At 40.6% G+C, this 13,395-nt stretch overlaps 2 protein-coding genes across 4 annotated transcripts in view; one reads left to right on the top strand and one right to left on the bottom strand.

Annotated features, from left to right (window-relative positions):
* The first annotated feature begins 706 nt into the window (after positions 1-706).
* cep135 (centrosomal protein 135) lies at positions 707-10,112 on the top strand. Of its 3 annotated transcripts, XM_013910627.1 has the most exons (26): positions 707-977; positions 1,896-2,047; positions 2,137-2,327; positions 2,445-2,612; positions 2,716-2,857; positions 2,968-3,052; positions 3,142-3,270; positions 3,368-3,583; positions 3,683-3,748; positions 3,842-3,992; positions 4,070-4,299; positions 4,392-4,547; positions 4,635-4,772; positions 4,864-4,941; positions 5,052-5,203; positions 6,034-6,149; positions 6,236-6,390; positions 7,277-7,332; positions 7,451-7,619; positions 7,724-7,834; positions 7,946-8,131; positions 8,271-8,480; positions 8,599-8,801; positions 8,877-8,981; positions 9,725-9,880; positions 10,038-10,112. In XM_013910627.1, exons 2-26 carry the CDS (start codon positions 1,935-1,937, stop codon positions 10,057-10,059), a joined length of 3,504 nt encoding a protein of 1,167 aa, XP_013766081.1. In that variant the 5' UTR covers positions 707-977; positions 1,896-1,934; the 3' UTR covers positions 10,060-10,112. The 3 variants fall into 3 exon arrangements, with proteins under 3 accessions (XP_013766081.1, XP_013766082.1, XP_013766083.1); XM_013910628.1 differs by lacking the exon at positions 10,038-10,112 and having other exon boundaries at positions 9,725-9,884; XM_013910629.1 differs by lacking the exon at positions 10,038-10,112 and having other exon boundaries at positions 8,882-8,981; positions 9,725-9,788.
* Positions 10,113-10,522: 410 nt separating this feature from the next.
* chst14 (carbohydrate (N-acetylgalactosamine 4-0) sulfotransferase 14) overlaps positions 10,523-13,395 on the bottom strand; it is a 3,775-nt gene continuing 902 nt past the window's right edge. Inside the window, exon 2 of the mRNA XM_005732281.1 lies at positions 10,523-11,875. Coding sequence (XP_005732338.1) covers positions 11,048-11,875 — 828 coding nt within the window. The 3' untranslated portion in view covers positions 10,523-11,047. The remainder of the gene's footprint in view (positions 11,876-13,395) is intronic.

Raw genomic sequence — 13,395 nt, 5'->3', positions numbered from 1 at the left:
CTTTTATACTGTTAGGCTACTTGGTTATGATAACTACAGTGTGTTTAGGAAAAACAACCCATCAATGGTAATAGTCACCCTCCTACTGAATACTCTAGTATTAATTTAAGCAAATTTTTTATTGGTAATTTCAGTATTTATTTCCAATTTTTTGGTCAAATAAACTATTCATATTACAAAGCTAGTAAATAAACCTTTGTGAGCCAAAAAAAAGCAACCCATTAGAAATATAGTATAGTAACAAGGTTAAAATTAGATTAACCAAGTTGAACAAGTTAACAGGGCTAAACTGATATTTTACTTTTAATTGAAGATCCTGACATAAATGTGGCAAATAATACTCAGGACCACAGAAATGTTGTTTCTCAGTTTTATCAGAAAAAGATGCAAGCTGTGTGTTTTGTAAACCTCTGTGAAAGTCCAGGATAAATATAACTAAAAGAAGGAAATTACAGAAAAAACAAAAAGGTCGGCTGGGCCTATTAAACGTTTGTGCCCGGCGGTCTGTGACTGTTTTTTCAATGGTTTTCCAGTTCTTCTCTTCAGATGTTCTGATTTCCTGTTGGGTCCTCCCCTGCTTGATATTAGTCACCCCCTTCCCCGATCGAAAATATCTGGAAACGCCCTTGCGTTAATATTTACTGTTTGGGCTAAATAACTTTGTCGACACCACCCGTCCGCTTTCAGAACGGGCAGCACCGGTGCACAAAACACGCAGCTCCAAATACTTCCCCTAGACTCTTACTTCCATGGTGACGAATCCAAACCGGAGACCATCGGCGCTCTTTTCAAACCACTTTACCGCGGAAACGTGTCAACTCAGAATTGAAGATTGTCTAACACTACCAGAAAACATATATGATACGTTATAATGTGGCTCGTGCAAGTCATTGGTCAAAGGAAATGGAAACTTACTGTCGGTGATGTAGAATTACGCTGGACGAGCTAACGTTAGCCGCTAGGAAAGCACTTCCAGGGTAAGACAAGCTGTGATCGTTCTGGGATTTAACGCTAGCTCGTTAGTCGTCAAGCTTTGCTAACTAACAGGCTACTGCAGGCGACAAAACGACAACAAAAAGTTACCTCAGTGTTAATAAACGCATAAGGCTAATGTCTCTGATGAGCTAACATGCTTAATGTTAAACTTGCTGCTTAACGTTAGCAAACATTAAAAAGACTTGCTAACTTGTTTTAGCCATTCTATAAACTCAACACAGTCAATTATGAATAATAAACATTTTAGTAAATATCTTATGAATTTGTTTTCTTGGCTGTTCTTGCCACAGGCTAAATGTCAAAGTTGGAGTGGTCTAACTTGATTTGATACTTTATTTGGAGAGGAAACCTGGTTAAATGTGATCAGTGATAAATAAACCTGTCTTAACTCAGATGTGTTACAGCAAAATGTCTGCTCATGTTAAAATCATCTGGCACATTCAAAAAATGTATCAGGTTAAGTTACTTATTGTTTAACGCAATAATGTTACCTCCAAAGTAGCTGGCAAACTAGAAGACAGTGATTGTATTTTTATGTTTAGCAGGAAAATTCTAAAATATTTACTTGTGGGTTTTTTTTTTCATAGGTAGGTAATGTAAGTTCCATGCAGATTAATTGTGCTTGCATATGTAATCATCTTGAAGGGCCCGTTTTGAAGCACAAAAGTGTCTGGAACTTGAAGTTCCTAAACACATTTTGGGAATAAACATGACCCATTCTATGAGAATGTTTCTTTGATGAGTAACATTAAACCTATTGGAGGGGCAAACGTGTTTTAAATCTTTTGGGGCCTGTGTCCCCTGCGTATCCCCTGAAATTTACATTCATTTTTAGAACAGCAACAAACAGATGTGAGACAATACTGACATCCTTTTAACGTCATCTTATTTGCGATTAGGCTGATAGCAGTCACCAAGGTCAATATCGGCTCCCAACCATGACCAGCAATGCAGAAAGGAAGTTTGTTAATTTGCGAAAACGTCTGGACCAGCTGGGCTACCGGCAACCGTTGGGAATCGAGTCACTGCCACTTGTGGAGAAACTCTTCAGGTGTGAAACCTCTGAACCATGTACCCTCATTCTCTTAATATCACCATGTGGTTCAGTGTAGTTCAGCCATGTCTTTCTTTGTGTTACAGTGACTTGGTCCACACAACTGAAAGCCTGCGCAATGCCAAACTGTCAGCAGGGAAGTCTGAGAAAGAAAACCGAAACGTTGACTCTCTTCTGGAGCCATACAGGACAGAGAATGCCCGGTTGGTCAGGGAAAACAATGAGCTACACCTTAAGCTTCTAAAATTGAAGGACGAGAAAGAGCGTGTCATTAGTGGTAATAACTGCGTTATAATAAGCAAGCACTGGCTCTTCAGCACAGTTTGAATCATTTTCCTCATATTCATCACCTGCATACACAACAGACAACATTTTTTTTCCTGTCTGGCTCCAGAGCTCAAAACCAACATCAGAAAACTGGACCATGAGACGACTGATCTGAAGTTTTTAAATAATCAGTATGTGCACAAGGTTCGCTGCCTGGAGAAGGATAGCAAGGCTAAATCTGAACGCATTCAGCAGCTTCAGGAGAAAAACCTGCAAGCTGTTGTTCAGACACCAGGTACTGACAGGGGAGGGGTAAGGCCTAAACTCTTAGATAGTGGACTTAAAATGATATTCCATCTAGGTATATTTAATCTTGACCCTTCTCGTGCTTTTAACAGGTGGAAAAAAACGCAGTATTCCTTTCAGACGGCAGAGAATGCAGATTGACGAGCTAGTACCTCCGTCTTCAACATCAGCTTATCCTGTGCAGCAACCTGATGATCCGTACATAGCTGATCTACTGCAGCTGGCAGATGGAAGGTTTGTTTTCTTTTGTGACTGAAAGTTGTTGTAGTTGCTTAATTAAATTGTTGATTATTAATGTTTGTATCTGCATTTATTCTGTCTGACTCGCTCCAATTTTTGTGTAGAATTCAGGAGTTGCAGGAAGGTGTTGTCAAATTGAAACTAGACCTTGGAAATGCTCAAGAAGTTGCAAAACATTTAAATACTCAGGTATGTTAAGTGGGTGCTTGTTACGTTGTGAATATTTTAAGTTGTCATAGAGGTAATCAGCTCTATTTTTTAAAACGCACTTCTGTTAGGTGGAGGAGAGGGACAAAGAGATTGACCGCCTGAATGGCGCACTTCATGGCGGCCGACCTCATGACATAATTTCTCTTGAGGCTCAGAACATCAGCAACGAAAAACTAATCGCCCATCTTAACCTGCAGGCAAGCTCTACAGTCACAGCATAAAAGTGGAGTAAAGAAATTTGGTTTGAATGGTTGCTGGTAGTTTAGTACAATCTCTTGATATGTTTGTGTGCAGATTGATTACTTACAGGAGACCAACAGGACGCTGGAGCAGAAAATAGACGGACTGCAGCAGAAAAAAAAGGACGCCTCCACCGAAGTAGCCAATCTGTCTTTAAAGAACCTGGAACTGTGTGAAGAGCTGACGCACATCGACGACCTCGCAAAGCGAATGGAGATGGACAAAGAGCGCGTGCTGGAAACTGCTGACATGGAGCTACAAGAAACTAAAGTAAGCAATGTGATGATCCTGGAGTTCTTGGCTTAAAAGCATTCAGTGTAATTCATCCATTAAGAATGGACTTCAAAAAACAAACTGTTTTCTCAACAGAAAGAAATTCAAAGGCAGCAGAAAATGATCGAAGATCTGGAGGCTATTATCACAAAGACAAGAAGGGTAAGTAGTAGTATACACTGTTCTAACTCTAGATTTCCTACTTTACAGTGTAATATACCTTTTGCTTAAACTTCTATTACTTATTTACTTCAGGAGCAATCTGAAAGTGACTTTGAAAAAGATCGTCTGAGAGATCAGCTGGTGGAGCTCAAAGAGCAGAATGAGAAGATGGAGGGACTCGTGAATTTCTTGGAGGATGAGAAAAACAGGCTTCAGGACAAAGTAGAGAAAATGATGGCAGCTGGTGAGCAGCAGTGGAAATACCTCAGCAGCTATATATGCATTGCAGTGTTTATATACGCACTTGATGTTATATCCTAGACAAAGAGCTGGTGCTGGAGTTGGAGGCCATGCGTACTAAATATGGCGTTTGTGGAAGGGAACGCTCTCCGTCTCGTCTCGATGCATTTGTCAAGAGTCTAGAGGAGGAGAGGGATTACTATCGCAAAGAATCTGAGCGTTACAAAAGAGCCAGAGGAGCTGGCGGTGTTGACATAAGCCCTAGCCGTAGCCCAAGTAGGGGCAGGAGTCCTGGGTCCAAAGTAGTCAGGGTAAGAGTCAATAAAAAAGAAACTAGCAAATTTCTAATTGAGGTAGTTTCATGTTAAACTGATACTAAAGAACAATGACATCAAATTTTCAGGGAGGTGCTGCAGAAGCGGAGCTGCTTCGTGTAATTCAGGAAAGAGATGAGCTGAAGGTTGCTCTCTTGGATTTTGAGAAGCACATGGAGGACATTCAAAATAATATAAAGGCCCTGAGCAATGAAAGGGATCATTTCAAAACCCTCTTTAAACAAGTAAGTTTTAGATGCTTTACATTTGCACCAATAACACATTTGAATAAATCTTTTTGTTTTTACATGATATGATTCTGTTTCATTCAGACTCAGGATGAGCTGAAGCTTACCCGCAGAGTAGATACGTCGAGTAATGTTGTGAAACTACAGGAGGAGATCAAACGAGCAGAAGCAAAGCTCGAGCAGATGACGACTGAAAGAGACACACTGATGGAGAGGTTAAAGGTCAGTGCAAGAATACAGCCTTTAAATCTGCACGTGATTCTGATGCGCCGTTACAGCTCTGCAGACACATGCTGTGCACATGTATCTGCAGGTTGCACAGACTTCAGCTCTAACAGACAGACAAGGGGAAGAGAGGAGGCTTCTTAACCTGGAGAATGCTGTAAAGAGTGTGAGTTGGGATATTTCATTTAATAGGTTTAGTTATTTGAACCTTCCAGCACTTGAATTCTCACTATACTGTGATATTATGTAATGTTCATGCATATTTTTGGAGTGCAGCTGGAACGGGAGAGACTGGATCTCCAATCACAAGTATCCCTGCTAAAGGAGAGCAAGGAGGCTGCAGAGGAGGAGCTGAAGGTTCAGTCTGCTGCTATGGTCCACAATGGAGAGGAGGTCGCCCAGCAGAGGGTTGAGTCTAATGCTCTGAGGTTTGAATTGCTGGTTATATCAGCGGTGTTCACTTCCACTTGAGGATCTTTATAATGTAACCAACTAATGGTGCCATAGTTCAGTTCTGTAAAATGCTTTATAATATTGTATCACAAATTTATCACATTATATATGTGGTGCAGTGGAACAGTTTCTCGACACTTCACAAAACAAAAAGTTACCCTATTTAAATTTGACCCTGGAGGATACAAATGTGTGTAAATCTGTGTCTAACCCTGTGAATATCTAATGTCCATCCATCCATCCATCTTCATCCGCTTAGTCCGGGGCCGGGTCGCGGACTAAGCGGATGAAGATGGATGGATGGATGTCTTTAAACAGTATTCTCTTGGTGGCACTCCTGATCACTGGGGTTGGATATTGCTGGGTTTTCTAAAGAAAACTGCTCATTAGTCACTGACTGGATCATAGCCAGATACACAGCTTTCATCATCAGTGATGATTCTTAGCATTAAACTTCTAGTTCAAGTTTATGTTTGCTCTGTGTGCAAGTCTAACAATGCAGATGGTTTTCTGTGAGTGGTCCGAACAGAACTTCTGGGAGCTGTGTTGGAAGCTGTCCTCGTGCACAAAGATATGACCTTGATCTATGATTTTTTTATAGGACGGAGTAGCAACGTTTTTGTTTATTTTTAATCACACCAAATACAAAAAGTACCCAAAATGTATTAAGCTCAAAAATAGAACATATTGGGTTCTTTAGACTTCCTCATCTGAAACGTCATCATTCTTGATGCTGCACTAAGGGATTGTTATACTTGTCACCAGTTGTTGGAGAGCTGATGGGATTTTCCCTGCCTGTCTGTAGGCTGCTACAGGAGCAGATGGAGAAGTCACTGTCTGATACTCAGCACAGGCTATCTGTGAAGATGAATGAGCTGCATGCTTCCCATGTGCAGATAGAAAAACTTGAGGAGAGAATAGGTGAATATGTTGAAACAGTCATTACGCTTTTTTCTTTTTCCGTAAAGCTCTGTTTCCTGTTTGCTGAATTTTAGTTTGCTTTCCAGGGGAGCTGAGTCAGCAGAGTTCCAAGCACAAAGGGGAAGTAGCTGTTCTTCACAAGTCAATCTCTGCCCTGGATAAAGAAAAAGATGCTCTGCAGGATGAGGTGGATCAAAAGACTGAGAAACTGGTTGCTCTTCAGGAGGAACTATCCAACAAGGTAGTATTTTATTTTATTTTTTTTTTTTTTAAAGGTTCAAGATTACAAACTTTTATGAAAGGATCGAATTTCATGTCCATATGTGAAATCTTAAAGGTCAAATCTCACATCTGACCCCTAATGTCCAGTTCCTGTGACGGGTGTGATCGCTGGATACTGTGCCAGCTGTCTCTGTGAAAATTGCTGTCAAATAATTAACTCTTTGAGGCATGTAAGACAACCACTTCCAAAAGAAAAATATTTCAAATAAAATCATGAGCCTCTTTGTGCTCTACAAGAGCACTTTTCAAAACCATGTGTGCAATTGAGAGCAACTACGAGAGAGGAGTTGAGATGCTGAGAGAAACACAAGCGTACTTGGACCTGGATGGAGAATTGTGCTTGGACGCTGTGTAAGTCAACTGTGCCTAGTATGCATACACCAGTTCAGTGTTTTGTGGCCCAGTCTTTTGGGTCAAAAGAAGAGTGGATCTAACTAAATAGCTCTGTCTTCTTTGTCCCTCCGGATAAACTTAATGGATTTATTATGGGAGTAGTGGGTCTGAAGCTGAGACTGAATCCACGATCGAAACATTGAGTGTGTCACACAGGAACCGGTTTATAACTGAAAGCTTTTACATAACTAATGGAGAGATGTGTCCACTCTAGCTATTGTTTGCAAAGAACATATTATATGAACTAATCTGTGGCTCAAGAAGCAAACCATGGATTTGTACAAAAAGGCGGCTTTGGATGATGAGTTGTACTCATACACTGGAATCACATGAGGAAGGAATAAATACAGTAACTAAATACACATGGGTTTTCTATTAAAATGCACTTTGCATTTGCATCTAAAACATGTTATTTAAAAAATTAATGAGGTAAACTCTTGATATTTACACAGGAAAAGACCCTTGAAGACGTGAGACTCACAGTCACAAACATGGACAGCTCGTTAGCGTGAGTACTGTGTTCTTGGGGTTCAATGTCGGTTTTATTTAAGTAAATATTAGGATAAAAACCCAACGTAAGAAATAAAGTTTTTATTTTTATGAACCAATATTTTAAATTCTTTCAGTCAGCTTCAAGGAGCGTTAAACAGTCGTGAGAGGGAGTTGAACAGCCTCAGGAGACAGCTGGATGCGTCTCAGGAGGAGCTGGCTGGACTCAGGAGAGAGAAGGAAATTACAATCCGAGAGAACAGGAGACTGCAAGATGACCTAGCCACAATGACCAGGGAGAACCAAGTAAATAAAAAAAAATCACAATTACTGTAATGAATGTTGAGTCTTCTGTGTCATGTACCAAAATAATAGAAGTGACACTAGCTACTTGCCTCTTTTTTGTCCAGGCTGTACATGCAGAAATGGAAGAGTCTTTACATGAGAAGGATGAGCTCAAGTTGAGGCTCCATTCTTACATTTCTGAAGTGGCCAGAGTAGAGAAGCTGATTGCCACAAAGGCAAGAACATATCCCTGTGCTCCTGTATTTTTTGTTTGCGGCTTTACACATATTATAATTACCTGGAAGCCCTTGTAGAAGCCTTCTTCTGACAGCTCTGTTGACCCACAGGAACAAGAGAACAGGGATTTGTTGGAGCGGTTCAGGTTGTCCCACATGGAGATGGAGGAGCGGAACCAAAAGTTACAGCAGGCTGAAGGCCTCAGCAACTCCATCCGCCTGGAGCTGCTCTCTTCAGACACAGAACGCAGACACCTCCGAGATGCAGTCGGCCAACAGGAAAAGGAAATCCAACAGGTGAGATGTGGCACTGGAAAAAGATTACAGAGACATTTCTAGCTGCTATTCTAGGTAAACAAGTTAAATGAATGTTAATTTCAGTCTTTAAACAAATGTGTCTGAAATGCACCCTTTTTCACTTTTCTGTTTATCCAAGCACATGCAGGCGATCCAAGCTTACGAGGCGCAAGTTTCCTCGTTGGTTCGTGGGATGTCCCGATTAGAGGAAGAGCTCCACAAAGCACAGGAAGAGAAGGCTGCTCTCCTCGCAGATCTGGCTTCAGTTAGGGAGCTATGTGTCAAACTAGACTCGAGCAAGGAGCTCACTGCACGTCAGCTCACCTCCAGGAGCATGGACCTCGAGCGGGTGAGGCTTGCTGTGGTGCCGGCTTATTTATTACAGTGTTTTTTCTGGTCTTGGCAGGAAACTGTTCACATCCTGTTCTCCTTCAAACTTAATTATGATATTTGCTTTTTGTTTTTAGGTTACAGGAGAACTGGAGGATGTCCGGTCAGAGGCGGAGATTCTCAAGAAGCAGTTAGCCAGCGAGCGGCTGACTGTGCGTAACCTCGAGACGCTGCTCTCCACAAATCGGCAAAAGGAGTTTCAAACACATCTGACAGCCAGCGAACGAGAGTCAGAGCTGAAAGTGCTACGAGACAGGCTCACCTTGGCTGACAGCAAAACGTAAATAAATCCAGTTCACTCTACTTGTTAAAAGAAATCTCCTTCCAAGTTGGTAACTTGTGTGTCTGTGTAAAGTGCAGAGCATGCCAGGGAGGTGTCCCAGCTCCGCGGCAAAGTCTCTCAATTGCAGACAGAGATTGATGTTCTGAAAAGGCAGCTGACCACTGAGCGCTTTGAGCGGTGAGCTACACGACTGTTTGTCTTTACAGTGATGCTTATAACAGCAGTTTCTCTTTTGGGATTAATAAAGTAACCTATCAGTCTATCTGTGGGCGTTATTGATGAATCTGACAGCAATTGTTTCTAGATTAATCAAAAAGAAATCAATATTTTCATTACATGAGACTGAAAATCTCAAAAGTGCCAAAAAAAAAAGAAGTATTTTTGCAACTCTATCCATCCCATGGAACCACTTACTAATACAGAGCAGGTGATATCAGTGTGTTGCATTGGAAAAATTATGTCATTATTAATTTTTTGTGTAATCACCTAATGTTAACTCTGAACCAGGAATGTCTGGTTATCAAAATTTCACCCTGAGTGTACCACATCTGTCAGGATTGATGCAATATTCCATCATATCACTCAGCTACTGCAGCTTTATAACGCGAGTAAATACAGCTGATGTAACAGCAGTCTTAAATATCATTCCACTAAAAAAAAAAAAGAGTAATTACGTTGGGTTTTTAATTTTAGCTGTAAAAAACTGGCCAGTCAAATACATTTGAAGTTGGATGAAACGATTTCTGACATTTAATTCTCCAAAACAACCTCACTCTTCATTTTTACCCCTCAGCCGTAGAAGACTGATGGGGTTTTGTCATCACCCCATCAGGTCAGATCAACTTTGCAGCTACAAGGACGTGACCGCAGATACAAATATTCTGATGCTGTGTTGTTGCCTCCTCTCTCTCTCACCTCAGTGAAAGGGCAGTTCAGGAAATGCGCAGACAGGGTCTGTCGTTCTCAACCCTGCAAACCTCATCATCCCTCAGCGTCTCCAGCAGCTCTCACCACATCTCACCAGAACGCTCCATCCTCCGATCTCTTGATCACTCCGCTGATAAATCAGCAGACAAGTAAGCCATAAACATAACAGTTTGGGAAATAATGTGAAATACATTTAAAACCAATATGATCTTAAGTTGAGGCTGAAAATGTTGAGGCTTGATTTATTGCCATTATTATGACTATTATCATGTGTTTAAAACCTCTCTTCCTCCCTTCTGTTTTTAGGAGTGTGAGCTTCAAGGATTGATTGGAACAAAGATTAAATGAAGGCACTGACAAGTGAGTCAGAACCCACTAGAAGCTTGTGAGTGATGTCTTGACTTTGGACATAAAAAATGAAGGCCTCTGTAAACCACAGTTTAACCTGTGGAGTACCTCAGAGAAACTTTATTGTTCCGTTCAACAAAAGGGCAACCAGGGCTGAAATAAATAACGTTTGTACTAAAGGTGAAGATTTTTCTAACATTTCTAACAATGTTTTTTGAATGTGTTACTTGCACTGTAGATTAAGTATTTTCTATTGATTTAAAAACAAAAGCTTCATAAAGAAGTCCCAAAAAAATGAATGTGATTCCCACCATCTTAAACCACATGTAGCAAGTGTTCATTTTGTGTGAGGTTTTTTTTGTATTATGTATATTATTGATGTTTTTAACAATGCTTAAATTATTCATAAATAAAGTAATTAAAAACTGCAAATGAACATCAGAAAAGGTAAACTTCAGTTTTATTACATGGTAAATAATCTCAGTTACATCAAAGAGGGAGAGGAGCTGGCAACGAGAGGCTGCGATTGAGCATTAAATAAGCTTGATTTGAAACCCTCGACCATCCCAGCACATGGTGCGTGTTTTAGCCTGCTAAACCACTGAATGCCCACTAAAACCACTGAACATTTTTTTTCTAATGTCTACAGTGTATAGAGCAACAAATAAAAACAGAGTTTGGTCTTGCAACCATATTAATATTTCCATTGTTGTATACTGAGCAGATATAATTACTGTAACAGCTGACATAACATATGGTTTGGTTGACCTTTTCTTTTGAATTTGATTTCAAGCTTTAGTGGTTCTGAAGTCAGGTCTTTCTCGTCCAATAATCAGCACTTTTAAAAGGCACGCGGACATCAAGTAAACCTGTGTAACAGCTCTGAAAATACAATTTGTTCCTTAAAAATAGTACAAACGGTTTTCTATAAAAAAAAAATAATAATACAACTATAAAGCATTGCTCATTTAATGGCGACAGTGTGCAGCGGTTGTGTTGGGGAGAGGGTATGTGAATAGAGAAAAATCTAAAATGTACTTGGGCAGGAGTTCTCTCAGTAGCTTCTGTGGTAAGCTGCATAAATAATAGTGTATTGTTTCCGTGGTGACCGGCTTGTACCACGTTTGCCTTTCTGGAAAGTGAACATGAGGAGGCGCTCCAACATGCTGGAGCACAAACTCCGCGTCGCTTTCCAGGTGCTCGTAGGACCCGATGAAATCATAAGAAACAGCACAAGGTTGGCATAAGTTATATATGGGCATCCAGTGCTCATTCATGCGCTCCACGTCCTCGTCTAACAAGTAACGAACAAACTCTGCAAAAGTCACGTCGTCTCCTGTTATAGCTGCATCCTTAGCGCGGCCCTTTCTGTAACGCTTTATGATCTCCACGCCGTACTTTTTCTGGTAGGACTCTATCTCGCCAAACTTGTTCCTGTATGCGGAAAGCAGGCGCTCCATGGGCTCTCGCACAAACATGAACTTGAAGTAATGCTTGAGGCGGTAGCGGATCTCTTCGGGCTTCAGAGAGGACAAGAAGACCAGGTCGCTGCGGTGGTCCATCTTGATGTTGACGTCCACGTTTTCCAGGGCTCCGCTCAGGACCTTCAGAACCCTCTTCCAGTTGGAGCAGGCCACTTTGGGGACGTAGCAGTAGAGGAAGCGGTGCTCGTCGTTCACGAGGACATGCTGCAGCAGCGTCTTCCTCTGTAGGAGGCTCAGTGACCACACACTGTGGGGCATGTTCTTGTGACTGCACATGGTTTTGATGGTCCGGTTACGGATCTCCTGGAGGATCTAAAAGTGAACAGAAATCAGTGACTTCAAGCTGTGTTCCATTAATTTTACACAGTAAGAACACTCCCTGTGTTCATATACCACTTTGCATTTAATCATTACTTATTATTTGTCTCTGGCTCTCTTCCACTGTGAGTCTTTAGTCCCAACTCCCTTCCCTCACATCTGCCATGGCCACAGCCGGTCTTGGCAAGCTTCTTCCTGTTAAAAGGCAGTTTTTCCTTCCCACTGTTGCCAAGCGCTTGCTCATAGAGTATCATCTGATCTTGTTTTCTCTGTAGTATTGTCTGGTCTTTGCCTAACATTACAAAGAGCCTTGAGGCAATTGTTGTGATTTGGCTCTCTATAAATAAAACTGAATTTAATTGAACAAGCATCAAATAAAAAAAAAAAATACTGAAACATTTGTCACTGAGGTTCAGGATATCTCAGTCCTTCTGTTTTCCTCGTATTGTGTTCGCAATAAACCTGAAGTTGGGTATGGCAAATACATGTTTGCACAAGTAGAAAATACTTTGCCGAGCCAGCCTGAAGAAATTTTGACAGTGTCTATTAGCTGATAGACTGGATTTCACTTGTGATTCTACCAATCAATATAAACAGGGAAACCTTAATGGTGCTGTTTGAGGACAGCTGGACCATTTAAATCTTTTTATATAGATATTTGACTCTGGCTGTTTCTTGTATGTCTCCTCCTCCCATTTGTGGTTACATGTCAGTATTTGTGGGTTTCCAAAGCATTTCAGCAACTGTATAATTGCAAATAAAGCCTCGTATATGGTGTGAATCCCCTTTAAGAGGCCTCCAGTGGTGTGAAAGTGCAACACTTTTTACTGGGTAGATGTTTTGCAGAAAAATGTCACGATTTAATCTTTCGTTACAGACTCTGGCCACTTTAAACTTTTTATAGGTGGATGTGACTGGTGAATTTACTAAGTTGTTATTATAGTTGATTTTTACTTTATTTAATTACAATTTTTAATTTGAAGTCCCATTAGTTTCCAGTTTTAGTTTCTTTAAAATAATATGGACATTGAATTTAAGAATATAAACAGTGCTTTTTCAAGGCATTTGACTCAGTTGTGTGGACTTCCTGAGTGTCAGTAAATATCTGCACCAAAATCTCATGAGGCAGATAATGACATGGTCGTTTCCTGTGTATTTTTCCATTTCAGTTCACTTTTGAGTGCTTAATATTATTTCTGTTTTGAGTTAAATTATTTATCCCAAAAGTTGGAAATGTGTTAAAGCAGATAAAGTATGGAAAAACATCTCAGAAGGAAATGTCTCAGAAATGTAGAATATTACACTTAACAGGAAAATCTCAGTAATTCACAATGTAATATGACATTGTAAGGAGCTTTAAAGTTAACGTGAATGCTGGTATTAAGGTGGTAAACACTTTGTGCATCTGTCCCTGTTAGAGGGGAGCTGAAACGTGTTCAGAGCATGTCCAGTAAGTGTTACCGAGGGGTGGTCGTGTATTATTCACAGCCACTCACCAACTCCTTTTATTTCTA

This window comes from Pundamilia nyererei, unplaced genomic scaffold (genome assembly GCF_000239375.1).
Source record: "Pundamilia nyererei isolate P.nyererei 1_Seehausen unplaced genomic scaffold, PunNye1.0 scaffold00046, whole genome shotgun sequence".
Taxonomy (NCBI): Eukaryota; Metazoa; Chordata; class Actinopteri; order Cichliformes; family Cichlidae; genus Pundamilia; species Pundamilia nyererei.
The sequence above is the reverse complement of the archived record's forward strand: the minus strand, read 5'-3'. Positions and strand labels throughout refer to the sequence as shown.